The sequence below is a fragment of the Pongo pygmaeus genome, chromosome 13 (assembly GCF_028885625.2).
Source record: "Pongo pygmaeus isolate AG05252 chromosome 13, NHGRI_mPonPyg2-v2.0_pri, whole genome shotgun sequence".
NCBI classification, from domain to species: Eukaryota; Metazoa; Chordata; class Mammalia; order Primates; family Hominidae; genus Pongo; species Pongo pygmaeus.
In genome coordinates this window covers 44,714,762-44,742,514 of record NC_072386.2, presented here as the reverse complement: position 1 = coordinate 44,742,514, position 27,753 = coordinate 44,714,762, and the positions used below count along the sequence as shown (strand labels likewise).

Genomic DNA, 27,753 nt, shown 5'->3' with positions numbered 1-27,753 from the left:
AAATAAACAAACAAAAAACATGCTCAAGAACCAAAGTAAAAAAAAAAAAAAGGTTTTTAAATAGTTTGAGTAAGAAATGTCCTCAGATTAAACCACATAAAGCAGTTATGGTAGCATTAATAACAATCTATTATAGATCCATAAACATTCAATGATTTTAATATATTCTGAAAACTAGCTAAAGTGTCATTCAAAATGTCTTCATTTTAAACCAAAATGTCAATAGGCATTTAACCGAAAAAAAATTTAAAGCTTGACATACTAAGCTTTCCTTCAAAAGTTTACATTTTTTTATATTTCACTGGAACAAAGTTACTTTGCACATACATCACACTTTTACTCTCAGAGGATTTTCTCCTGCAGACTTTTTAAAAAAACTATATACATATATATATGTGTATATATATATATATATATATATATATATATATATATATTTAAGTTATCCTCAGCCTCAAATACTGATTTTGCAGTCTGTGATTCATAGCAAAGGAGGTGTCCCATTTTTCTATATTGACACATGATAATTTGACATTTGTTTTTTACTGACCAATTTCTAGCTAGATATTGCATCTATAAACTGCACTTAGCCAGCCCTATGCTGAACTTTGTAAGGGTTTTGTAATAATAAACTGTTCTTGACTGAAACACAAGCCTTTCATAATTACATGCCACAGTGCAATTCTTATGCAATGAGCTTGTGTTTTTCCAAATTTAGGACCAAGCATGTAGTTTTATCAGTTAGCTAAGATTTGTTCTTGTTTTCTCTTGATTCTATAAGTGGTAGTTCTAACTTTGAAATGGGTCATCTAACTTATAACTATTTTCTTCATTTCTTTTTAAAAGGGAGAAATAGCATGCAAATTTCTGGCATGTTGATAAGAAAGTTCAGCATTTTTTCCCTGACATGAAATATTTAATTTAGAATGCCTATGTTTCCTCTAGGTATAAGGTTTCCTAGAGTCAGATATGATAAAAACAAACTCTGAGATGTGTATACCTATGTTCTTACAAGTGTAAAACCTAAATGATGTCTCTGGAAATGGAGCCTCGGAGTGACCAGGAACACAAATACTTATATGTCTCAGAAATAGAGTGGCACATACTTTGAAATATTTCAATGGAAATCAAAAATTGTAGTTTACTGGATTGAAATTAGTATCCTCTACTTAAACATTTTTGACACAAACTCAATGCTGATTCAAATCTGTAATCCATGTAGCTCATAATAACTTACTTGGTAGAAGTAGTTCAGATTAATGAATTGTACAATTGTACAAATTAATAAATTGTACAATTTTTCAACTATACAATTAATTGTACAATTTGTATAGTTAAAAAAATCTATAAATTGATTTATAGATAAATTATCAAAGACGACAACATTTTAAATAGTTATTCCCAATATTTTTTCTTCCATAATTAAAGTAAAAGTAAGTATCTCAGCTCTTAAAATTGCTCGCTCTTAAAATTTCACTGCTGTCTCAGCAGTCATGTAAGTTATTCTGGCTATTTAATTTTTCACTTTTGTTTGCATACTGTAACAGTTGGTAGGATAATTAATTTTGATTGTACATTTCCATTGAGCTTTTGATGAAATTGTTTCACTCTTTTTATTAGTATAAAATTATTAGGAAAGTCTTCTAAAGAGAGGTTTTGTTTGTTTTTCCTTTGAGGAAGGTAGAGAGATAGGAAACGAAGACACCAAATATAAAGTCATTCCTCTATCTCTCATTTTAAAACCTGTTTTAAAGGTTGTAGCTAGTCAGGAAAACTGAAAAATCAACTGGTATTCGTAACTAAAGCAGGACTTTGAAAGTCTGCGACTAGCGACAGGGTTGGGAAAATTCCTGTTGCTCTTCTTGTCTGTGATATACGGTAGAAGGGTTGGTCCTGGTTTGGTCCACCTGCCAGCGGAGTTTAAAGTTTCCGAGGCTCAGAGGAACACAATGACTTGGATCAAACAGCCTAAATGGGAAGAAGGACATTTTTGCTGCATCAAGGAAGCCGTTAAACTCCTGCTAAGCTAACTAGCTCTTTTTTATGCGTCCATGCACACGACCGAACTCCTCTTTCACTGACCAGAGATTACTTCTGACAATCCAGGATATCCCGAAAGCTTGGAGACATATGGCTGGAAAATGAAACGACCCAGGACATCGTTTCTGGCTGCATCATTATTTTGTGTCGCGTAGTACCAGATGGGCAGTCAGTGAGCGGCGCAGGGATGTGAACGGACGGTTTTATAATGTGAAAATTTTCCCTTGGTAAAGCTAAAACAGATTTAATTTCCCTCTCTTTTCTTTCACTTCTTCCCCCTCTTTATTCCCCCTCTCTCTGCAATATCAGTGAACTCAACTTTGCAGTGAGGTGGCCAAAAAGAGAGAGAATGAGGCGATCTTGATCATCTTAGTGTCGGAGGAGTCGCAGCGGACGGGGAACTGCAGCTGCGACCCCCCGCGTCCTGTGCAGATTTCAGGGCTGATACCGCGTAGGCGGTTATGGTAAGGACGGTACACCGGCATCGCGGAGGATAGAGACCCTGGCGCCCGGAGAGGTCGGCTGATTTCGCAGCAGCCTTCGAAGCCGTGGCTGGCTCTCATCTGCTGCGTTTTATTACTATTATCGCCGTTCCGGAAAAGTCATGGAAGACAGCCCGCTGCCAGACCTCAGAGACATCGAGCTGAAGCTGGGGCGCAAAGTACCCGAGAGTCTAGTGCGCTCTCTCCGTGGGGAGGAGCCGGTTCCCAGGGAAAGGGACAGGGACCCCTGCGGGGGGAGCGGTGGTGGCGGCGGCGGCGGCTGCAGTAGCAGCAGCAGCTACTGCAGTTTCCCTCCCTCCTTGTCGTCCTCCTCTTCGTCCTCCCCAACCTCTGGCTCCCCACGAGGTAGCCACTCTAGCGCTCTGGAGAGGCTAGAAACCAAGCTTCACCTCCTCAGGCAAGAGATGGTGAGTGTGGTGCGCCAGCCGCGGGGGCTGGGACCTGGGCTGGGCCAAAAGATGGGGCGATCTGAGAATGGGGCTGGGAGAGAGGACGGCAGAGGCTGCAGAGCGGAGCGCTGGGCGCGTGGGAAATGCTGGGTGGAGGAATGAGCAGGGGGCGCTCATCCGGAGGCAGCTGCTGCGAGGCTTGTTTACCATGGACTTTGCTCGGTCACGGTTTGCAAAGACAGCACAGTCGGCTGGCTCCACTCTGTGTACTTTCGGACAGCGCCGACTCACTGCGCCGGGCTCTACTTAGCTGCCAGCCCGTAGCCTCTTAGGCACCAGCCCGTTGAGAGTTTGCAGTTATTGCTCCCATCTAAGGCCTGCTGTGTGCTGTTAACACTTCGGGTAGGTTCAAAAGGTGGCTCAGTCCAATGCACTTACTGCAAAAATACTTCCTGGTTTGCCGGGAGGTGGCGTGGCAGGGTCCTTGCAGCCCTCCCTCCTAGCTCACCCTTCCACCAGTACCGCTCCGCCCTCCTGCCCTCCCTTCTTGGTGCAGCAGCCGCAGCTGTTCCAAGGCCACTGTTGAGCAGATTCTCCACAGCTGGTTCTGAAAACAATGGCCCACTCGTCCTTGATGTACTTATGAATAGCTTGTTTCACTGTTTTGATCCCAGCGAGCAGGTGATCCCCAGGCCCAGGGATCTGCTAAGGACCATCTCCCACCCTTCTCTCCCTCAAGTCTCAATCTGCAGTTGTTTTCCCTGCTGTTCGCAAACGTTTGCCTGAGCATAGGACAATGAGATAAGTACAAGGTCTAAGAATACTTATTCTGGATGTATTTAGACTAAGACACTATTTACTTGCCGTGAGCTCTTGGGCACGTCACTTCACTTCTGTAGACCTCTGTGAATTTGATGAGCTGGTTAGAGAAAATGATCCCTCCCTAAGTCCTTTGAAGAAAACGACCACAAAGCAACAGCATTTTCTACTAGCTTGGAGATAAGGAAAGTTGCAACAGTGGGCCTCAAAAAGAGAGAATAATTTCATTAAATTAACTTCACAGTTGCTTTTGATTTGCTTCAAAGTAGGCTAGGAGATTTCTATCACTCCGACAGGAATGCTGGAAATCATTTATATCATTCTATCTTTTAGTTATTATAGAGTTCTATCATTTAGTGATTGTTATTTTTTAGGTTGGACAAAAATTTAAGGAAAACCCTTAGGTACATAATGGAGAAGCTGGAAAGTGGAAGGCATCTTGATGAGTTTGCAAAATAGATGAAAAGATAAAATGGAAAAGATGACAAACCAACAGGTCAGGGGATGCCTGATACTGTATCACGAAGATCAGACATACGTGTGGAGACAAACAGGTAAAACTGTTTTCCACAGGAAAATTTCTTGTACAAGGAATTAAGAATGTTGCTAACTCTGCAAATTAAGGACTTAATCTGAGGGACGAAGTCATCAAGGAGATGAGGAAATTTTATTCCTAACCATGTCTTCTGTAATTTTGCCCATGGAATGTTAATATATTCACTTAATCTAATAAATGAATCTTGTTGAAACATATTTTCTTTCTCAGTAGCTCACTGATAGCACATCAAAGATAATACTTCATTTTGCTGGACACTCAGACACAATTTAGGGTATTTATATATAACTTGAAAACAGTAACATTTCCAAAAACCGATGAACCCCACCCTGTCCCAAGGAATGATTGGTATGTATGCGAAGATCATTTTCTGACAAAAATAATTACGTTCCACTTAGGATGCACAACCATGCTGTCCTGTAGAGAAGTCACAAGTTTTGTGAGAATTTTTAAACTGATGATGTTTATTTCCATGGTAACATGAGTATACATTTTACCTTCTATTATAGTGATGAATCACAGTCTTTTTTTATAGGTTGGTGGAAAAGTAATTGCTGTTTTGCCATTGCTTTTAATGGCAACCACAACTACTTTTGCACCAACCTAATATTTATTAAGACTTTACTTTTTTGAGACACAATTTCTGAAACTGGAATTCATGTTGAGAGTCTCTAAGGTCCCTGATAATTTGTCGCATTTGTTGTTTTTTGGAGAAGATTTCATCACTACTCAAATGATGGTCCTCTGGTCTGGTGGAAGCTTCATAAGCTTTGAAGCCAGATAAGCCAGGGTTTCAGACAAGTCTAGAGCAAGTCAGGATATCAATAAGACCCAATAGGATGTCAGGGCTGCCTGTCTAGGGAGACATTTAGCTTGTCTTCCCTGGCAAAAAGGCTTGTCCCGCTCTCTGTGGCCCTCATTCTAGTCATGGCTTTTTCACTCACTAGTGTGTGACATTGAACAAGTTATAGAACCATTCTGAGACTCAGCTTTCTTGTTAACATAGGAATAAGAGCATCTCCATTAAGGCATTTTAAGAATTCAGTGAAATAATATAAGAAAAACAACTATTACATAGATATTCAAAAACAGTAAGGATGCTGGCAGTAATGAGCATTACATCAATGACATGGGTTCTGTTGATCTTACAAAAGCAGCCCTACATGGATAATGTGGATTTGGGACTGATGAAGGTCTAGATATCTTCTCCACCAGACTGACTCTATCATGGCATTCCCATGTCATCAGATACTCCCTGTAGAGACGATGTTTCCAAACAAACTAACACACAAAATATGTGTAGGCTTCCCTAGCTTCAGTTCAACTGGAAATCTTGATTTTTATTTTAGATTTAACTTTTATTAAACACATGCTATGTGCTAAGCATGCTGCTGATTGAAGTAGCATGTATGAGAGAATTGTAGAGCCTAATGTCAGGTAGTCCAGGAAATCTGAGGAACTTAAACCAATACAGTAGCCCACCTTATCCATGGGAGATATTCCAAGACCTCCAATGGATGCTTGAAACTGTGGATAGTACCAAAACCTATATAGACTGTTCAGTCCTATGCATACGTACCTATTATACAGTTTAATTTATAAATCAGTCACAGTAAGAGATTAACAATAATAACTAATAATAAAATAAAACAGTGTATTGCTATGTGAATGTCTCTCTCTCTCTTTCTCTCTCATTTTCTCTCTCTCTCTCTCAAAATACTGTAATATTTTCAGACTGCGGTTGACTGTAGGTAACTAAAACCACTAAAGCAAAGCCATAGCTAAGGGTGTACTACTATATTTGGTTACTTTGGTGAGACTTTACTATGTGTAAGACACTGTGCTAGTTAAACATTTTATATGTATTATCCCGTTGAAATCTTATAATCTTTTTTTTTTTTTTTTTTTTTGAGACGGAGTCTAGCCCTATCGCCCAGGCTGGAATGCAGTGGCGCGATCTCGGCTCACTGCAAGCTCCGCCTCCCGGGTTCAGGCCATTCTCCTGCCTCAGCCTCCCAAGTAGCTGGGACTACAGGCACCTGCAACCACGCCCGGCTAATTTTTTGTATTTTTAGTAGAGACGGGGTTTCACCGTGTTAGCTAGGATGGTCTCTATCTCTTGACCTCGTGATCTGCCCGCCACGGCCTCCCAAAGTGCTGGGATTACAGGCGTGAGCCACCGCGTCCGGCCGAAACTTTATAATCTTTTAACTAAATGTAATTGTCACCACAATTTTATAGACAAAGCATTGAGGTTTATTGAGCTAATGCTCAAGATAGTAAGGGGAGGAGCCAGCTTGAGGTCAGAATCTGAGATTTTAACCATGCCTATGCTGTCACTTCTTACACTTTAGAATACCTCCATGCTCATGTGGACACCCAGGAACAAATGAATATTTCTATTCTTCTTCCAGAATTTCAAAACATTAAACATGTTAAACTGTATTTTTGTTTACCATAAGCCTTCCCAGGAGGAACAAGCACTAAACACAGTCTCTGGCTTAGGATTTGGATGAACATATTCAGAAGCCATCTGCTTCCCAGCAATCATAATCATACCCTTTCCTTTTGGCCACTATCACCAAGATCTCCAGTAGTACTTCCTCCCAGTCCACAAGAACTGCCATGAGCAGTTCAAGGTTCTCCTGACACGACCAGTTCAAGTTTTAGAGCTCAATAATATTCATGATATAGGAGTATCAAGAGCTTTTCATTGGTAGCATTTTAGTTCCCCAAGAGATTCTGTTCAGGATAAAACTTAGACCTTAGGTAACTCCCTAGAAAGAATGAGAAACTTGGAATCCTGACACCATCTTGTGTTCATTTAAGCAGTACTTTCAAATTGCTGTTCTTCCAACAGGAACTCAGTTATCCTCTTCTTCTCAAATGATATCAGTTGCACAGCGCTGTGTGGTGACTTGCCAGGTGTGTGGTTGAAAACACATCCATCCAAATTGTGCTCATGTAAACTGCACTCATAGAATTCACAAGGAAAAAAAAAAGGTTATATTTTCAAGTGTACATTTAAAAAGTCTCGATCTTAGACCTCTAAATTAAACATGAATTATTCATTTTCTTAAAAAGGGGCTAAACACTGTGGTGGATGTTGAGATATAACTAGGACAGTATTATTTCATTTTACAGATAAGGAAACTATGGCTTACAGAGATTAACTATGATTCCCAGCCTGTCATTCAAACAAGAACCACTGTGAGCCTGGCTATCTGCTTGATCCAAAGTAATCCCAAACTATATTATATCGATGCACTATGAAATGTGCCCATTTACTGTGAATGAACATTTTTATAGTAATTTCATCACATGTCTACCAATGGATCTTTTGGCATTCCTTTAAAAATATTGTTTCTTTTTTTTTAAATAAATGTTTCTCATTGTAAAACTTCCAATAATACAGTAATAAATTGTATAAATAGGAAAAAAAGTTCACTTAATCTTACTCCTCCCCATTTTACTCTATACTCCAGAGGAAATACTTCTGACATTTTGTTTGTTTGTTTAATCCATGAGCTCAGCCATTTATCATATCTGTGTTACAAACATTCCAATTATACTCTTTTAGTTATTATTATTATTATTAGTTTTATTATTTGAGACTGAGTTTCGCTCTTGTTGCCCAGGCTGGAGTGCAATGGCGCAATCTCAGCTCACCGTAACCTCTGCCTCCTAGGTTCAAGCGATTCTCCTGCCTCAGCCTCCTGAGTAGCTGAAATTACAGGCATGTGCCACTACGCCCGGCTAATTTTGTATTTTTAGTAGAGACGGGATTTCTCCATGTTGGTCAGGCTGGTCTGGAACTCCTGACCTCAGGTGATCTGCCTGCCTCTGCCTCAGCCTCCTAAAGTGCTAGGATTACAGGCGTGAGCCACTGTGCCCAGTCCCTTTTAGTTATTTTTAAATGTACAATAAATTATTGTTGACTGTAGTCACCCTGTTGTACTATCAAACGTTAGCTCTTATTCTTTCTAACTATATTAATGTATCCATTAACCATTCCACTTCCCCCTAGCTCACTACCCCTTCACAGCCTCTGTAACCATCATTCTACTTCCTAGCTCCATGAGTTCAATTGTTTTCATTTTTAGCTCCCACAAATAAGTGAGACCATGCCAAGTTTGTCTTTCTGTGCCTGACTTATTTCACTTGTCATGAAATCCTCCACTTCCATCCATGTTGTTGCAAATGACAGATTCTAATTCTTTTTTTCTGGCTGATTAGTACTCTATTGTGCGTACATACAACATTTTATTTATCCGTTTGTCTGTTGATGGACACAGGTTGCTTGTAAATCTTAGCTATTGTGAATAGTGCTGCAATAGACACAGGAGTGAAGATATCTATTTGATATATTGATTTCCTTTCTCTTCAGTATATACCTAGTAGTGGGATTGCTGGATTATATATTTGTTCTAATTTTATTTTTTTGAGGAATCTCGAAACTGTTCTCCATAGTGGCTACGCTAATGTACATTCCCACCAACAGTGTACAAAGGTTCCCTTTTGTCCATATCCTCACCGGCGTTAATTATTGTTTGTTGTTTGGATAAAAGCCATTTTAACTGGGGTGAGATAATATTTCATTGTAGTTTTGATTTGCATTTCTCTGGTGATCAATTATGTTGAGCACTTTTGAATATACCTGATTGTCATTTGGATGTCTTTTGAGAAATGTCTATTCAGATCTTTTGTCCATTTTTTAATCAGATTATTAGACATTTTTCCTACTGAGTTGTTTGAGCTACTTATATATTCTGCCAATTAATTCCTTGTCAGATGGGTAGTTTGCAAATATTTTCTCCCATTTCATGGGTTGTCTCTCCACTTTGTTGGTTGTTTCCTTTGCTGTGCAGAAGTTTTTAACTTGATGTGATCCCATTTTTCCATTTTTGCTTTGGTTGCCTATGCTTATGGGATATTCCTCAAGAAGTCCTTGTCCAGAGCAAGTGTTATAGAGAGTTTCCCCAAGGTCTTCTTTTGGTACTTTTATGTTTTAAATGTAAGTCTTTGATTAGATTTTGTATATGGCAAGAAATAGGGGTCTAGTTTCATTCTTCTGCATGTGGATATGTAGTTTTGCCAGTACCATTTATTGAAGAAACTATCTTTTCTCCAGTGTATGTTCTTGGCATCTTTGTGAAAAATGAGTTCACTGTAGGTATGTGAATTTGTTTGTCGGTTCTCCATTTTGTTCCATTGCTCAGTGTGCCTGTTTTTATGCCAGTATCATGCTGTTTTGATTACTAAACTCTGTAGTATAATTTGAAGTCAGTTTTGTTCTTTTTGCTCCAGATGACTTTGGCTATTCAGGTTCTTTTCTGATCCCATATAAATTTTAGGATTTTTTTTCTATTTCTGTGAAGAATGTTACTGGTATTTTGGTAAGGATTACATTGAATCCGTAGATTGCTTTGAGTAGTATGAACATTTAAAAAATGTTGATCTTCCAATCCATGAACATGGAATATCTTTTCATCTTTTTGTGTCTTATTTAATTTCTTGCATCAGTATTTTATAGTATTCATCGTAGAGATCTTTTACTTCTTTAGTTAAATCCTAGGTATTTAATTTTATTTGCAGTTATTTTAAATGGGATTACTTCTTGATTGCTTTTTCAGATTGTTTGCTGTTGGCATATAGAAATGCTACTGATTTTTATGTTAATTTTGTATTCTACAACTTTACTTAACTTATCAGTTCTAATAATTTCTTGGTGGAGTCTTTAGGTTTTTCAATATGTAAGATTATATCATTTGCAAATAAGAATAATTTGACTTTTTTCTTCCCAATTTGGTTGCCCTTTATTTCTTTTTCTTGTCTGATTGCTCTATCCAGGACTTCCAGTACTATGCTGATAATCAGTGATGAAGTGGGCATCCTCATTATTTCCAGACCTTAGAGGAAAGGCTTTCAGTTTTTCCTCTTTCAGTATGATACTAGCTGTAGGTCTGTCTTATACGGATTTTATTGTGTAGTGGTACATTCTTTCTATACCCAGTTTTTTGAGTTTTTATCATAAAGAGATGCCAATTTTATCAAATGCTTTTCCAGTATCAACTGAAATTATCATATGGTTTATTGCTTCATTCTATTGATATGATGTATCACATTGGTGGATTTGCATATGTTGAACAGTCCTTGCATCCCTGGGATAAATTCTACTTGGTCAGGATGAATGATTATCTTAATGTGTTGTTGAATTAGGTTCACTATTATTTTGTTGTGGATTTTTGCATCAATGTTTATCAGTGATATTGGCCTATACTTTCTCTTTTTTTTTTTGATATGTCTTTGTTTGATTTTGATATCAGGGTAATACTGGCCTAATAGAATGAGTTTAGAAGTATTCCCTCCTCTGTTTTTTGGAATAGTTTGAGTAGGATTGTTCTTCTTTAAATGTTTGGTAAAATTCAGCAATGAAGCTATGAGGTCCTGGGCTTTTTTTTTTAAAATAATTTTGCATGCTTCATTCTTTTTTATTCTTTTATTTTGTCTCCCTCACTGTATATTTTCAATTAGCATGTCTTCAAGCTCACTAATTCTTTCTTCTTCTTGATCAATTCTGCTGCTGAGAGACTCGAATGCATTCTTCAGTATGTCAATTCACTTGTTTAGCTCCAGAATTTCAGCTTGATTTTTTAAAATTATTTCAATCTAACTTACATTTCATTTTACATTTTCATTATGGATAGGATTCTGAATTCTTTCTCTCTGTTATCTTGATTTGTTTAGCTTCCCAAACCCGCTATTTTGAGTTACCTGTCTGAAAGGTCACATATCTCTGTCACTCTGGGATTGGTTACTGGCGCCCTTATTTAGTTTATTTGGTGAGGTCATGTTTTCCTAAATGATCTTGATGCTTGTGAGTGTTCATCAATGTCTGGGCGTTGACAAGTGAAGTATTTATTGTAGTCTTTATAGTCTGGGCTTGCTTGTACCTGTCCTTCTTGGGGAGGCTTTAAAGAAGTGTTTAAAGAAAATTGAGTGTTCAGATCCAAGTGTTTGCCTATTGCAGCCATATCTGCCCAAGCCCAACAATAGTATGACTCTTGCAGACTAACAGAGGTAGCACTTTGGTGGTTGGGGTACTATATGACAGAATTCCCTGGATTACCAAGTAGAGACTCTTGTTCTCTTACTTTACCCCAAACAAACAAGTTTCTCTCTGTGCTGAGCTTCCTAGAGTTGGAGGAGGGGTGACACGAGCACCTCTGTGGCCACCAATACTGCAACTGTGCTGAGTCAGACCTAAAGCCACCACAGTACTTGGTCTCACCCAAAGCCTGTGGCAACTATTGCCTGGTCACCACTGATGTTTATTTAAGGCCCAAGGGCTCTTTAGTCAGCAGGTGGTGAATCATTCTAAACTTGTATTTTTCCCTTCAAGGTGGTGAGTTCCCTTCTGGCCCAGGGTGGGTGTAGAAATGCTGTCCAGGAGGGAGGGTCTGGAGTAGGGAACTTTAGGAATCTAGAATCTACTTGGTGCTTTATTTTACTGTAGCTGAGCTGATACCCAAATTCTGAGACAAAGTCTTTTTTACTCTCCTCTCTTATTTCCTCAAGCAGAAGGAGTTTCTCCTCATGGCCACCACTGCCCTAGGCCCATGGCAAGTACTGCCTGGCTACCACTGATGTTTACTCAAGGCCCAAAGGCTCTTTTTCACCTTATGGTGAATCTTGCCAGGCCTGGTTATCTCCCTTCAGGGCAGCAGGTTCCCTTCTGGCCCAGGATGTGTCTAGAAATGTCTGTTGTCTGGGAGCTAGGGCCTGGCATGGGGGCTTCAGGACTCTGCTTGGTGTTTTATTTTACTATGGCTGAGCTAGTATTTAAGTTACAAGACAAAGTCCTCTTTACTCTCCCCTCTTTTCAAACAGAAGATGTCTCTGCCAAAACTGCGAGCTGCACTGTCTGGGGCTGGGAGAGGGGGTGACACAAGCACTCCCTCGGCTGGCCCAGTTGATGTCTCACTAGGTCCTGTATACCCTAAGTCTACTGGCTCTGAGCCCAGCACAGCACCAGAACTTGCCTGGGAACTTTCCTCCTTCAAAGGCCTAGGCTACCTTTCAAGTTTATTTATGACCCCAGAGCACTTTAGCCTGCAGTGTTGATGCTAGTCGGAACTCAAATTCTGACTGCTGGCATAGAAAATTCCTCTCTAGCTAGGTCCAATCTGAATGCTTCCAGTGTGGGAGCTAGCTGAATTCTGCCCTGTATTGCTTTGCACTGTGACAGTTAGCACTGAGTTCCAATGCAAAGTCCCGTAATCACTGTATTCTCCCTCCCTCAAGCACACAGATATTCTCTCTCTGCAGTGCTGCACTGCTAGGAGATGAGGGAGGGGCTGTGTAAGCAATACAAGAGTCTTTTCTGCCATCTTCAGTGCCTTCTTCCTTGATATGATGTTAAAACCGGGTACTGTGATCGTTCACCTGATACTTGGTTCTTATGAAGGTACTTTCTTGTTTAGATAGTTGTTCAACTTGATGTTTCTGTGGGAGTGACAATTGCTGGAGGGTTCTATTCAGCCATCTTGCTCCACTTCTCTCAGATCTTTTTTCATGTCTTTGCCTGCATATATTTGCATTTTATATACAGACATAATGTTGATATGTTTGGATATCATTTTTCTTATTTTACGTAATATTTTTTATATTACCTGGCATTTATTAGATGATTACAATACAACAGATAGTATTTCAAACATCTTTCAAGTATTATGTCATTTCATTCTCATGCCTCACCCACTCATGAGGTAGACAGTATGGAGTGTTAGATAATATAAACAAATTACTGACAGAGTTTAAGAAATTCTTATCTAGTCAAATTTTATCTTATTCTGTCACTTCTCCTATACAAACCCCAACTAGTTACTAATTATATAGAAAAGGTAATTACTTCATTTTTTATAAGTGATTATTGGAACACTTAATAGTTCTTTTCCAAAGCGGACTCTGTTTACAGAGATCTGACTTAATGAGAACATTACATTCTTCAATATAAAAAAATTTAAAGCCTTCAAACTGGACTGAACTTCAATTACACATCATTTTTAATGTAATTCAGTGATTCTTTTTCTGAGAATAATATTGATGAACCCTCTAAAATTAGATTAAATGGCTAACATGTATATATATATATAAAACCTTGTGCCTTACATCTTTATGGCTCAAAATCATCTTAGATTTACTTACGATAAAAATCTTCTTAGATTTGCTCATCTGGGATGCTCATGATAACAGAACAGATTCTGCTCTTAGAGATCAAACATCATCAGAATATTTGATTCCTCAATTGAAGACATAGTATCTCTCAAATAGGCTCCTGTGAAAGAGTGATGTGTAAAACTAGAACTGTAATATATAACTAACTAATGTGACCTCTCTCTGCTGGCCCACACCATGGAAAGTTAAACGATTGGGAAAGCATAGAATCAGGGCAAGAGTGAGACAAGAATTTACTTGTCTCCTGATACAATTGGACCCACCATTTCATTTGGCAGGTTCAGATTTTTCTCTATTTTTGGTGAGCAGAATAAAATTGTTATGTTTATGCCCACCTTAGTAGATTCATAAAAAGATTTTGACACAAGCATCTGTAACAGTGAACTGTTACAGCTCATTATTAAAATGATACATACTATTGCTAAAACATGCAAAGAGTACAAAAGTATTTAAAGTACAGGATAAAAGTTCTTCACATTCCTCTTTCCAATTCCCACTCCCTAGAGATGATTCTATGATGTCTTGTGTACCCTCCTGGAAATGTTCTAAATGCATACAACCATATCTAGTTTTATCTATACCTTAGCTGTAAAATTATAGACATATAATTGTGTATGTTTAAATTTTAAAATTGAAATTCTGAGAAATTAATGATGCAGCCATTTTTATAGGTATATATATGTATATGTATATGTATATGTATATATATGCACTTGGCTTCAAAGCACAACTTTGAAGTTGCTGTGACTTTGAATAGATTGTTGGCAAAGGACACCATTCAGAGAGAGTTAGTCTATTAGTATAATAAAATTGCAGCTGATGAGGCAAAAAGACAGAGTCAGTAATCTCCAGAAACAGGCAAGAGCATCATAGGACCATAGCATGGAAAGAAACTTGAGAGGTTATCCAGACAAATTCTCTACTCTCATCCTAGCCAGTTGATCATCAACCTTTGGTTGAACTTCTTCAGCAATGAGCACTTCTCTGGCTCCCAAGGCACATCATTTCATTTTCAGATACTTCTATTCAGTATATGTGTTAATTGGCATTCCAGTTGTTCCTCAAAAGACAATTCCATAATCATTCACCATGGGACAAAAAATACTTCAGTGTGTGTGCCTGAAAGTCATACGTTCATAATTTATGATGGAAGCTTTGTTGAGTATTAAAAACATAGAAAGCTCAGCCAGATGCAGTGGTTCACGCCTGTAATCCCAGCACTTTGGGGGTTGAGGCAGGTAGATCACTAGAAGTCAGGAATTTGAGACCAGCCTGGCCAACATGGTGAAACCCCATCTCTGCTAAAAATACAAAAATTAGCCAGGTGTGGTGGTGGGTGCTTGTAATCTCAGCTACTCAGGAGGCTGAAGCAGGAGAATCACATGAACCCAGGAGGCAGAGGTTGCAATGAACCAACGTGGCACCAATGCTTTCCAGCAATGGTGACAGAGCGAAACAGAAAAGAAAGAAGGAAGGAAGGAAAGAAGGAAGGAAGGAAGGAAGGAAGGAAAGAAAGAAAGAAAGAAAGAAAGAAAGAAAGAAAGATAGAAAGAAAGAAAGGAAGGAAGGAAAAGAAAGAAAGGCTCAATGTGTTTCTCATAGGTTTGTATGTATATGACTAAAATAAAAGACTTTCATGTGTTTGTTGCAAAATGAGAAAAGAATGATGATGCCTTGCCTTGGCAAGGATGGAGATGAATGAGCACTCTTCTGCACTACTGCTAGAAGTATACATTCAAAAACACCTTTAAAGTTAAACTGACACTACATTTTTAAAAAAAGAAAAATAAAAAATATACTCCTTAATTTGGCAATTCTGGTGCCAGTAACAAGGTAGAAATTTATCCTATAGAAATAATAATAAATTGGTACAAAAATGTAGCTAGTGTATACATTCGGTATAATGTATAATTAAGAAAACCGCAATGACCTAAATGGCCAATAGTGGCAAATATGTTATTTATGTGAATATGATGGAAATTTATGTAGCTATTAAAATTATGTTGTAAATTTATTTATGGAACAGAGAGAATGGTTATGGATGTATAAAGCATAGAACAAAAAGCTCGAATGAAATACCCTATAATGTTAACAGTGATATCACTGAATGATAAGGTTAGGGTTATAGGTTACTTTCTTTTTCTTAAGCTCCTTTATTTTGTCCAGTTTCTCTACACTAATTATATATTATAGTTTGGTAAGAAAAACTATTTTGAGGTCAGGAGTTCAAGACCAGCCTGGGCAACAAAGCAAGACCCTATATCTATATATGTATATATTTTTTTTAATAAGCTGGGTGCGGTGGCATTTGCCTTAGTCCCAGCTTCTCAGGAGGCAGGGGCAGGAGGATCTCTGGAGCCCAGTAGTCCAAGATCACAGTGAGCCATGATTGCACCACTGCATTCCAGGCTAGATGACGACAGAGTGAGAGTGAGATCCTGCCTCCCCCAGCCCCCCCCAAAAAAAAGAAAAGAAAAGAAAAAATATTGATAGATAAATAGATACAATAAAAATAAAAAATTTGGGCTTTGGAATAAGGTAGAGTATAATTCAAGGAATCACAGCTCTGTGTTTTTCTGGAGATGGCTTTTAAGCACTTAATTTAAATAATGAGATGATATATGTAAAGTAGCTGAGATTCTGTCTGCTAAATAGTAACTTATTAAGCATTAGTGTTTTTGCTCTTCCCATTTGATTAGTGGTTTATCTCTTTGGCTCAGGAAAAGATGAGACCAGAATTTTTTCTACCCTTTCTCTTTCTTCCTTTTATCTTATTTCATAGAAGGGTGAATGACAATATACAAATAACTTGTTTTCCTGAACATGCTACATCGGAGTCCCTAAATTTGGTATTGAGCGCCCCTGCACAGATGCAGCACCTGGAGTGATTAGTGCCCAAGTAAGAATTAGCCATTTAAGGTTCAGAATGTCCTCTCTTTATAGAATCAGGTGAATTAATAACCAACTGACTCTTTATGATTTTAGTCATGTTGGCTAATGCTATATGGACAGGTCTATCATAGGAAGGCAAGGGAGTTGACAACTACTTTAAGAAATATTTACAAACCCTTCTACAGTTTCTTCATAGGGCATATGGGAGCCTGATGCTTCTTACCAGAAATAGGTGAATAAAATAGGACTCAGATAGACGTTCATATAGGTTTTTAGAAAAGAAATAGTCTTTGCCCAGAGAGCAGAAAAGATGACAAATAAATTAAGACTACAGATAAAGCCCTTTTTAGGATTATGCAGGAACCATGGACAAGAATCTGAGACCATACTTTAGTCTTATACAATTTTTTAATGTGATGATAAAACTGTATTGCAAATAAATAATAATACACAAGAAGCCACCAAGTATAACTTAATTTTATCACTTAGATTGGTGATTTTAGTCACACTGTAAAACTTAATGACTTATGGTAAAGTAAATTTTATGCATTGACAAAAATCTTTCTGCAGTTAAGTCATGTTATTTTTAAAAAATATTTATAAGTCTCTGGGTCTGAAGATTTCCAAAGAGTGAAAGTCTGTGGACAAAATTCTCTATAATTGACTTCATCTGTCACTTTTCTATTGTACCAAATTTTAGGCTCTCTCTCTCATCGTGGTTAATAATATTGCTCACTATCTTTTTCTCCTGCACCATAATCACCTTAGGACAGAGCTGTGACTAATCAATGCTTGTATGTCCTTAATGCCTGGCCAGTTATTTAGGGACTAAGCATTTATTTAATTACTGAATTAAAGTATTCCTTAATCCTGCTTCTATTTTTTTGTGTTTGGACTACACTAGCAACATTTGCTTTTTTTGCAGTGGATCATAGAAACCCAATGCCTCCTCTGCATCTCACCAGCCAAACTCAGTCATCTGGAACTTAGGTTCCTGGTTAAAGAAAGACTAAAATATATTTCCCCTGTCTATTACTGTAGCGATTCACTAAAAAGAAAAAAACAAAGAAAAGAAAAGGAGATTTACTACCTGCTTTGAAATGCTGCAGGAGAATTTCTCGTTGGTTGCAGGACCTGCTCTTTCCTCAGATATTGTCACTCTCAGGAACCATTGTTCTCGGAGCTGTTGGAAGAGTAGAGAAATGAAAGGCAGTAGGTTTTTTTTTTTTATCCCTAAGGGCACAACTTCTAAATGAAGTTTTGAAGTTTTAGGATTAGAAGAAAGAACTTACAAGAAAAAAACATTATTTGTAGCATTGTATATTACACATATCGACAAATGGTAAAGTCTGCGTGGTTTTAACTGAAAATAAATAGACATTTAATTTGGTAGCCTAATTTATTACCTAAGTAGCATTAATCACTAGGGCATTAATTCCCTGACTATCCTTGGCACAGCCCTCAGTATAGATTTGGCAACTTCTGATTGAAATGTGACTTGGGTACATTGTACCTGAGGTGTCTGAAGCAGTTGTTAGCAGGCTTATAGTAAGCATCATATCAGCAGTGTTCACATAAGTAAGATGGACGAATGGAATGAGGAAGATTAGGTTTCTTGAGTGTTCATTATAGGATTCTAGAATTATAATGAATTTTAAGGAAACGACCTGTTATTCCTCTTTGTGATTTGAAAACAGATCCAAAATATGAAAAATGGCTACCACATATTATAGTGTTGCAACAAAACCAGCAGCTGTGTGGGTTTCCCCCTAAAATTTTTTGTCTCTACGTGAACTTTTTAAATACCCATTTTCCCAAAGGCATCCGTTTTACCACCTTGCAAGAAGCTACAGTACATACAATATTGCTGGTTTAATCTCAGTATTTTTTATTTATATCATCCAGAGGAGGATTTCCTACTAAGTGGCAGGCATTTTAAAATTTTTGTTTTGAAATAATTCCAGACTTTACGTAAAAATTGCAAAAGAGTACCAAAAATCACTATATCCCTTATCCAGATTCCCCCAAATGTAAACATTTTACATTGACCTTTCTCATTCTCCCCCTCCCTCCTCTCTCTCTCCTTCTCTCTCTTTCCTGCCCTCCTCCCTTCTTTTTACACACACAGACACACGCACACACACACACACACACACTTTTTCTTAAACATTTTTCAACTTTCTTAAGAAATTTGCACATGATATCACTGTTCCTCAAAATACTTCAGTGATCATTCTCCCCTCCAAAAGAACAGTTGTGGGTCATAAATGTTGTCCTTCGTCCATCCTGTGTACCCTGTTGTCACACAATTAATGCCACAATTAATGACTTATGTCACTTTATTTCTGCTGACTTCAGACCTGTCCTAGGAATATTTTTCAACAGAGCTCTGCAAGTGGTCACCTCCCTTAAATCAGAAACATACCTGAGGCCAGCATTCAGGTAGATAATACAAGTGGGTCTGCCTGAAGCATAGGAGGGTTGATTAGAAGAACTTGCCTTTAATTTCTCACCTTTCTATTGGATTAATGCCAGAAATTCAGTTCTCACAAAGTCATCTTTTCAGCCAGAGCTTCTGACCCATATGAAAATATAAAATAGTAGCTGGGAGGTTTGGGACTATACACGGTATTTAGTAAATATATTTTGAATGTTAGATGAAGTAACAAAACAACTGCTTTGCAATAGCTGTATGGAAGCAAGAATTCTGAGAACCAGTTTTGTTAGAAGAGGAAAGTGAGAATGAAAGACAAGGGAAAAAGAAATAATTTCTTAGCACTTTTGTCTAAAAAAGAAGATTTCTCCTGTGAGACATTATTTTGCATTGTACATATTTTGTATAGTGTACAAAGCACTTTGATGTGTGCCACGTCTTCTTTCCTTAGTCCTGAAGTTATGAGGGTACAATGATTAAATAATGAATGTAACATTTGCAGCATATATTTAAATACAATATTTGCAGCATATATTTGCTAGGTTAGACTATTTGTCCAATAAATGTGTCTATTAATAATGGTCTTCTCCCTGATGTTATAGTTGCTTGGTCAAGGAAGTGAAGAATCAAACTATGCTATCACTATTACCATAAACTACATTAGATTTACTTTTTTAAAATTCATACAAACTCTTTTTGGGGATTATATTTAGTAGTGAAATCCACATATTAAATTGACTCTTGAAAAGTATCCACTTGTTTTTTCTTGAATCTGGCTATGATTCATGTTTTTCAGGAATCCTGACCCTGACAACCCTGAGAAATGAAACAGAATACCATTTATATTTGTGCTTCTTTTTAAATTTGCTTTTGTGTTTACTTTGTAATGTAGTACTAGTTCCAATTATTCCTTATTTGGAAGTTTCTAAAAATTAGCTTGAAGATGCCAGAATAATTATGCGAGAAGAAACTTAGAATAACTAAGAGATTTATGGTCTTCTCTATATATGTGTTTTTGTCAGTCGGGAAAACTGAACTAGAATATAAGAAGGACAATTTTGGTAGTCACTGGGCCCATGCTGATTAACCCAGACTGCATGTTACCTTAGTAGGGGTCAAACTTATAATGATTTAGAAGTAGATCTTGAAATTTCCCCTACTCTGTCTCATCCCCCTCCCTCCAATTATCATCCTTCAGTAGCCGGAGAAATTATTATAAAATAAAGTTACCACCCCGTCTACCGAAGTGCATTCTGCTTCAGGGCAATCTTATACCACAGAGAAATGAAATCTAGATTTTCTATACCAATATGTTTAATATAAAACAACGATTTTCTTAGATGTCTGTTTTGATATGATTTAGGTTATCACTTAATGAAGTTGATACTTATCAGTGTACTTATATTTGTTGTCCGTGACTTAACCTTATAGAATTAGACCGATGCATGTCCTGTCTTTCCTGCTAGGCATTTTTTGGACTTGTTTGGTTACTCAACAGCCGTGTTTCTTTTATTGCCCTCCTTTCCAACAATGTTACAATTTACATATACAAGTGGGATTATAAAAGACTAATTTTGTAAAAGGTGGAACACATATTCAGTGAAGCAATTGACTATTTCAACTCGAAGTTGAAATCTTACGGGGATTCATACATGATATGATGAAAAATTTTGAGAAGATCTTAATGACCATTGTGCATTATGCTAAAGACAGTGAAAAGCTGCTTCAAATGGCATCCCATCTAGTCATAGTACAAAGAAATCTCTTTAGTGAACGATAGCTTTACTTGGTACCAAAGATGGAAAACCACCATGCTTTGAAGAGTGGTGCCTGCACAAAATGGAACTGCTCAAACATTTTGATTTAATTAATAAATAAAACGAACTCAAAATATGGTCATTAGTAGTCAATAAATAAATAACAAGGCTGGCTTAATTCAAAAAATGGATGCTGCTTTCTGTGTTAGAGGCTTTTAAATAATTATAGCACAAACTTGTTATTGGCATTAATAAACAAGTCTGTTGAAATGATTATTGTTAGAGTCAAAACTATTAACCATTAGTTAAGCCTCCTAGGAGTAATATCAGATGTCCACATTGTTGAGTTTAAAATGGAGATACAGAGACTGAGTCATTCACAGTGGACAAAAACAAAGCCAGCTTTCCCCCTTCCTAAACTGGTTGTTCCGAGTGCCATGCAGCAGCCAATATAAATAGAGAAAATGTATTTCCATGTATACTTTAATTCCAAAAGTCCAAACATCATTACTGAGAATGCTCAGTAATTTCATAACATTAAATATTGGGTCATTTTTGTTTGCTTTCAGTCTTAAGACAAATGGATTCTATTTGGATTGCACCCAATTCTGTTACTTTTTTTTAATATCATTAAGTTGATTTTGTGTCAACAAGATCAAATAACTTGAAAAACCCTCTACATGAACATTCTCCAATGTCCTTTTGTAAACAAAACTTGTAGTTACTCAAGTGTATTAACTCTTCCGAGAACAAATATAATGAGTTAAGTATATGCTGAGAATGTCAGATTGGTTCATAGACTTGGAAATGAATTTAGCAAGAATCATTTGCCATCTCTATGACCATACGCATGAAATTAATTTTGCCTCAGCCAAAAATCTTGTTTGCTACAATTAAACACTGATGATGCAAATCTATAGTAAATATACATATTTCCAAATCCTCACTCCTTGTTGAGCAACTGAGACAGATGGAAACTCTCAGCTGCACACCATTTAACTACGTAAATGTCCACACTTTGGACATTACTCCCCATCTCTGCTTGTAGAAGTGTTTGTGTGATAGGCGTCAAGTGACTAAAGGTATATTTTTAGGCATCAACTATATTCAATTCTTGTGATAAGCCCCAGAAGTAATACAGATGATGTGGAAGATATGTATTTCACATTACTTACTAATCATCAGGTAAGTAAAGTATGAGGTTGCTACTAAAAGAGTTTAACCTCCATGGTATAGAAAACTCTTGTTTAATCTCAGAGGTCCCATGGTCTGTAACAAAATATAATTTTGATATGAAAGAAATTATATCATTGTCATTTAACGCTATGCTGGGGAAGCTGGTCAATTGCTTATCAATTTACAACCCAAGCCCCATCTCAGTTTCTCAGACTTGCCCTGTGCATTCTTTCACCTTAACATTTGTAGATGATGTTGCTTTTGCCTGGGTCTTTCTTCCTGTCCCACCCCTATTTCCTACACTTTTTGTAGTTAACTCTAACTTGTTATCCTTCAGGTCACACCACTGATTATTGTATATATCTTACTAGACTATCAGTTCTTTCATGGCTAGAACCAGGTCCAGTTCATTCCATTTTTAATGTTTAGCCTAGTGTAAGAGGTCAGTATTGGAGGAATAAATTAATAATGTATTAATAATAAATTAATTAATTATCTAGAAATTTCTTTCTTCAAGAAATTCCTTCTAGAAAAATCTTCCTTCAAGGAAGTGATTAGAGAAATAGGATAGCTGTAGGTAGTGGTAATAAGGTAGTGATAAGCATGGATTGCCTAGGAAACCACAGTGAGATTGATTGAGACAGTTGTGATGGTTATGTTGGAGTTAATGAAAACAAGACTGAAAAGGTAAAATAAGCCTAATTAATAAAGAATACTGAATGCCAAGCTAAGAAGTTTGAACATGGTTTGAAAGGCAACATGACCACTTGTAGTTGTTATGTTAGGGAAGTGATACAATGAAAGTTGTCTTGTATTTTGGCACACTTACTCAATTTTTTTCTTACAATTCTGTTCTTCAGTACCAAACGGTCTCCATGTGTTTTTTATATTATGGGATCATTAAAGGATGTTGTACTTTTGGAATAAAGTACATAAAGGGATGTTGTACTATAGTCATATTAAAATATTGTACTATATATTTTAATATGACGCGTTGTACTATAGTCATAAACAAGAAAACACACTGTCGATTACTGAGGAATGAACATACTCAGTAAAATTAGAAATGACAAAAATATTTTTGGAACAAGAATAGGAAGAAAGGGAGAAGATTCTTCTAGTATAAGATAAATAAATATTTTTAAAAGTTTGTTTTCTTCCTATCAGGTATAATTCTACAATTACACAGATTTTTATGGTTTCATATTATCCTCTCAGTAAATTAATCATGAATGCTTGTGACCTTTATTACTGTATTGATGTTTCCTAAACAAAGATTTAAATGTTTTAATCATCCAAGGAACATTTATCTATGATTTCCCATTTATATAATTCTGTATGTTCATAATGGTTTCATTTTATAATTAAAGATCTTTTCTGTTGAAACGTAATCTACACTCCTGATAAATATTTTAAAGTACATAAAACATAAAGAAGAGTGACAAAAAAACACCATTGCATTATCCAGAGGCCATTTTTGTTACCATTTTTAAAAAATTTTATTCAAGCATTTATCTTCTGTAGTTTTTTGCATTGTTGAAATTATAATTTATAACTTGTATCTTTTTTGTAGTGCCTCCTTCTTTGCTTAACATTGTGTTATAAACCCTTTCCTGTGTTACTTTTCTAAACTTCATTTGTATTTCCTGGAAAATATTCTATTTTATGTGCATTTCTCTAATATTGGATATTTAACTTGTTTCTTATACTTTTGTTGTGATATGCTTTTCCACATTTCAGGTTATTTCTGTGATAATTTATAAGCTGGAGGAATATACCTCATTCCTTTTACGATAAAATTTTGCAATTATTGATTTATTTTTCTTTTGTCAACTGAATATTCTAATAGTTTTTTTTTAAAAGAGTGCATAAATGCTGTATTTACTGAGCTCTCACATAGAGGCGAAGAAGCAGGTTAGGCATGTGAACTTCAGAGCCAAGTAAATCTAGGCCTGAATCCCAGCCCCTTCACTTTCTGGTTGTATGACTTGAGTAAGTTACTTGAGTAACTTGCTTGGGTAAGTTATCTTCAAATTGCAGTTTGAAGATAATCATTTCTACCATTTAAGGTTTGAGTAAGATTAGGTGGGGGTGGGGGGAAGCATTTAAAGTACCTGTCATTGTACCCGGCACTTGTGCTTTATTAAAGGCTAGAAGTTATTGTTTATGCTATTATTATCATTGGGGTTCTTTCTTGTCACTATGAAAGTCAACACGGTTTAAAAATTTCTGCATGGGATTACCAAATAAAAGCAATAAGAAAAACAACATACACATTACCAACAACCAAAACCCCCACTACCTCTGAAATGCATTGCTACCAGGACTCTTCCTATTTCTGTGATCCACCAAGAGCTTTACTTATGGAAACTATACTTATTTCCTAGAATGCAATATATCACCACCCACTGCTCCTTACCCTACTTCCTGAGCAGGGAACTCTCATAACTACAAAACCAGCCTAGAAAGATACTACTGCTATGGTTGAAGAGTGACAATCGGAATCACACTGCGATTACTTTATACAAGCAGCACATACAAAATGTTAGGAGGTACCAATGCCAAGTTTTAGCTGTCTAAAAACTTATATTTCTGAATCAGATGATAGACACTGGAGAAGAAAAAACAGACCTTTTTACAACTTTGGGTGTGGGATAGGTATTATACAATATGGATTGTATTTTTTAACCTGTATCCACCAGGATTTTCATTATTAGCAGAAAATTATCTCAAATTCTAGTAATAGTTAGAGCGAAAGTTTGAGCTTTTATTATTGTAACTTTGTTTTTTTATCTGTATTATAACTTAGGAAAAGCTTTTGGATTTTATTTTAACTTCAGAAAGTTCTCTAAGGATTTTATTTAAGAATTACATATTTGCTTAAATAGAGAAATATCAAATAAACCCAACAGAGCTTTTTTAACAAATTCATACCCAAGGGAAAACATATAATTTGACATTATCTTTGCTAATCATAGGGCAGTTATATCTAATAAAATCCAGCTATTATTTAGTTTCACGTGTATTTGAACATAAGTTCTTTTTGTTTGTTTTCTTTTTTATCTTCTGAGTTTATGAATTATATTTATGGAACCAACTTCAAATAGATAATGAATTATTCCCTAAAAATGAACAGTAATTTAGATGCTAGTTCATGGGGCAAGCATTTGATCTTAAGATAGCTCTGCAGTGTTTTATGGGTATTGGATCAAAGTTTTAACATAAGCATCATTTTTATTTCTAGTTTACAATAAAAGCATGTATAATTTAGTATAAAATTGTAAATGCTTCACAGGTAAAATTTTAAGTGTAATATTAGGATAGGGCAGCATCTGAGCAAGAGTAATAAAACTTGGTATTATAAAGCTGGGCATCTGGACATGTCCTGATGAGCTCATCATGTGCCATCTGCTTCAATAATTCTGGCCCCCAGCAAACATATTTTGCCAGTGAGTATTGTACAATCCTACCTATAGTTGGTTGACTCCTTTTTTATGAATATTTCTACCTGGCTATGGACAACACTATGACATGAAACATACTAGCAAACTACAAGTTGTATATTTTAATAGGACATTTTAAAACTGAAGGACAATTAGGAGTCAATTAAGTCTGCATTACCTAGATTGTTTCCTTCTCCACTCTTTTCACCTTTTGTAGTAAGAACTGAGAAAAGTAAACCAATCTATTCCCAGTAGCTTTTCTTAAATGTGGTGACCCATCTGTTGCCATATGCTAGGCATCTGCTTTTATCACCCTCATTTGTGGTCCTTCAAAGCTAGAAGTGATGAATTAACATCAAATTTATGCTAATTTGTGGTAGGAGAGAACAGCTATTTGCAAACTATTTAATCTGGCCATAGTCATTATCAGATATAAGGAATACAGGACAATAGGAATAGAAATCAGAAATATTTTTTTGAATTAGTGCATGACTTTTAGGTAATTGTAGCACCTCTATGGTTGTATTTCTGTATCAGCAAGATGTGCGAGTGACCCTTGCTTGCAAATATTTGTTGACTTTACATCCAAGTGACTACGATATCAAATATAATAGGGCAGAATCACTCATGAATGCTCATGCAGGTCAGTGCCTGTTTAACTTCAGTTGTAGAATTGCTTCTTTCCTGAAAAAGATTATTCTTTTTTTAATCCAGTCCTAAACTGTCATCAGAAAATGTTCACAGAATATGAAAGGCCAATAGTACACTGACCAGACCATAATAAAAATATTTTTCCATTTTTTAGTATTGTGGAAAAAAGGGAATTAGAATCAGAAGATCAAGATATTTGTCCCATTTCTAGCACCAAGTGGTGATACAATTTTGGCCAAGTCATCAAGCTTGTGTCCACACATGTATCATAGAACGCGGTACTCTGACTCCAAAATTAACTATGGTTTCTTTTAGCACTAGAAATCTCTGATTCCTCTATCTGTCTTTAGGGTGTATTTTCACTGTGGCTTGGAAATCATAACTTATGCATTTATCAACCCAGTTTTCAATGCACACATGTAACTTTTCATAGTAATACATATAATATCAGTGATATTTAGATTTAAATAACTTTTTTAAAATAAAAATTAGGTAATGTGTATTGGGCAGGTTTTGTATGCTAAAACCATATATAAATAATCATTTTGAACAAGAGAACAACCAGATCATTACTGAAAACAAATTGTCAGTTTAATTAACCTACTTAATTACATTATATTTCAACATCCTTGAATGTGGAAGACATTTTAAAAAATTAGGCCGGGTGTGGTGGCTCACGCCTGTAATCCCAGCACTTTGGGAGGCCGAGGTGGATGGATCATGAGGTCAGGAGATCGAGACCATTGTGGCTAACATGGTGAAACCTCATCTCTACTAAAAATACAAAAATTAGCCAGGCGTGGTGGCGGGCGTCTGTAGCCCCAGCTACTTGGGAGGCTGAGGCAGGAGCATGGCGTGAACCCGGGAGGCGGAGCTTGCAACGAGCTGAGATCATGCCACTGCACTCCAGCCTGAGCGACAGAGCAAGACTCCGTCTCAAAAAAAAAAAAAAAAAAAAAAGTGCCATTTTATTTTATGGTATATATTCTATGTATTTATTTACACAGCATAATGTTTTGATATACATAGGGAAATGGTTACTGGTTACTACAGTCAAATGAATTAACATATATATTATCTCACATAGTTAAGTTTTACATTCTCTTTTTGGGGTAGTAGCACCTAAAACCTACTCTCAGTAAATTTTCAGAATGCAATACAATATTATTAACTATAGTCCTCATGCTATGCATTAGATTCCTAGAACTATTCATCCAACAGAGCTGCAACTTTGTACCCTTTGACCCATTTATGTCAACTTAAAAGTAGAGGAGATAACTAAATTTTATTAAGCACTGTCTAGTGAGGCTTTATGCTACATGCATATGTTATCTTATTCAGTTTTCCCATCTGCATTGCCTTGTCATGTACATAATATATACCACTTTTTGGATTAGAAAATTGGTATAGAGAAAATGTTAAGTAACATATCCAAATGACAAAAGTCCAAGAGCTAATTAATAGAAGAATAACATATCAACCCCAGTCATCTGAGATCCAAAATCCAAATCATGTCTTTTTATAGGGTGTCCAACTGACTGGGATACCATTTACTACACTGTCTTCATTATATCGGGAACTTCATAGGGGTTTAGCAAAACAACAAAACAAAACAAAACAAAACAAAAAACATATTGAATCAAAAAGAAAACATTTCTTACTCATTTGTTGAATTTAAATTTCTGAGTAAGTGTCATTCAAGAATATCTGAATATTTGAAAATCTAGTAATTTCCACAACAGAAAAGAAATAATGTCTGTATGATAGTATCTCTTAATGAGCTCAAATCATCACCTTCTGCCATGATTCTAAGTTTCCTGAGGCCTCCCCAGAAGCTGAGCAGATGCCAGCATCAT

The 27,753-nt window shown here is 36.5% G+C and overlaps 1 protein-coding gene and 1 long non-coding RNA gene across 2 annotated transcripts in view; one reads left to right on the top strand and one right to left on the bottom strand.

Moving 5' to 3' along the window:
* Positions 1 to 1,875: 1,875 nt before the first annotated feature.
* LURAP1L (leucine rich adaptor protein 1 like) overlaps positions 1,876 to 27,753 on the top strand; it is a 45,813-nt gene continuing 19,935 nt past the window's right edge. The window contains exon 1 of the mRNA XM_054502427.2: positions 1,876 to 2,950. Coding sequence (XP_054358402.1) covers positions 2,645 to 2,950 — 306 coding nt within the window. The 5' untranslated portion in view covers positions 1,876 to 2,644. The remainder of the gene's footprint in view (positions 2,951 to 27,753) is intronic.
* The window catches only part of LOC134737892 (uncharacterized), a 36,919-nt gene continuing 12,216 nt past the window's right edge, over positions 3,051 to 27,753 (bottom strand). The window contains exons 2-3 of the long non-coding RNA XR_010123294.1: positions 17,527 to 17,619; positions 3,051 to 7,276 (exon numbers count right to left, since the gene is read on the bottom strand). This is a non-coding gene — a long non-coding RNA (uncharacterized LOC134737892). The remainder of the gene's footprint in view (positions 7,277 to 17,526; positions 17,620 to 27,753) is intronic.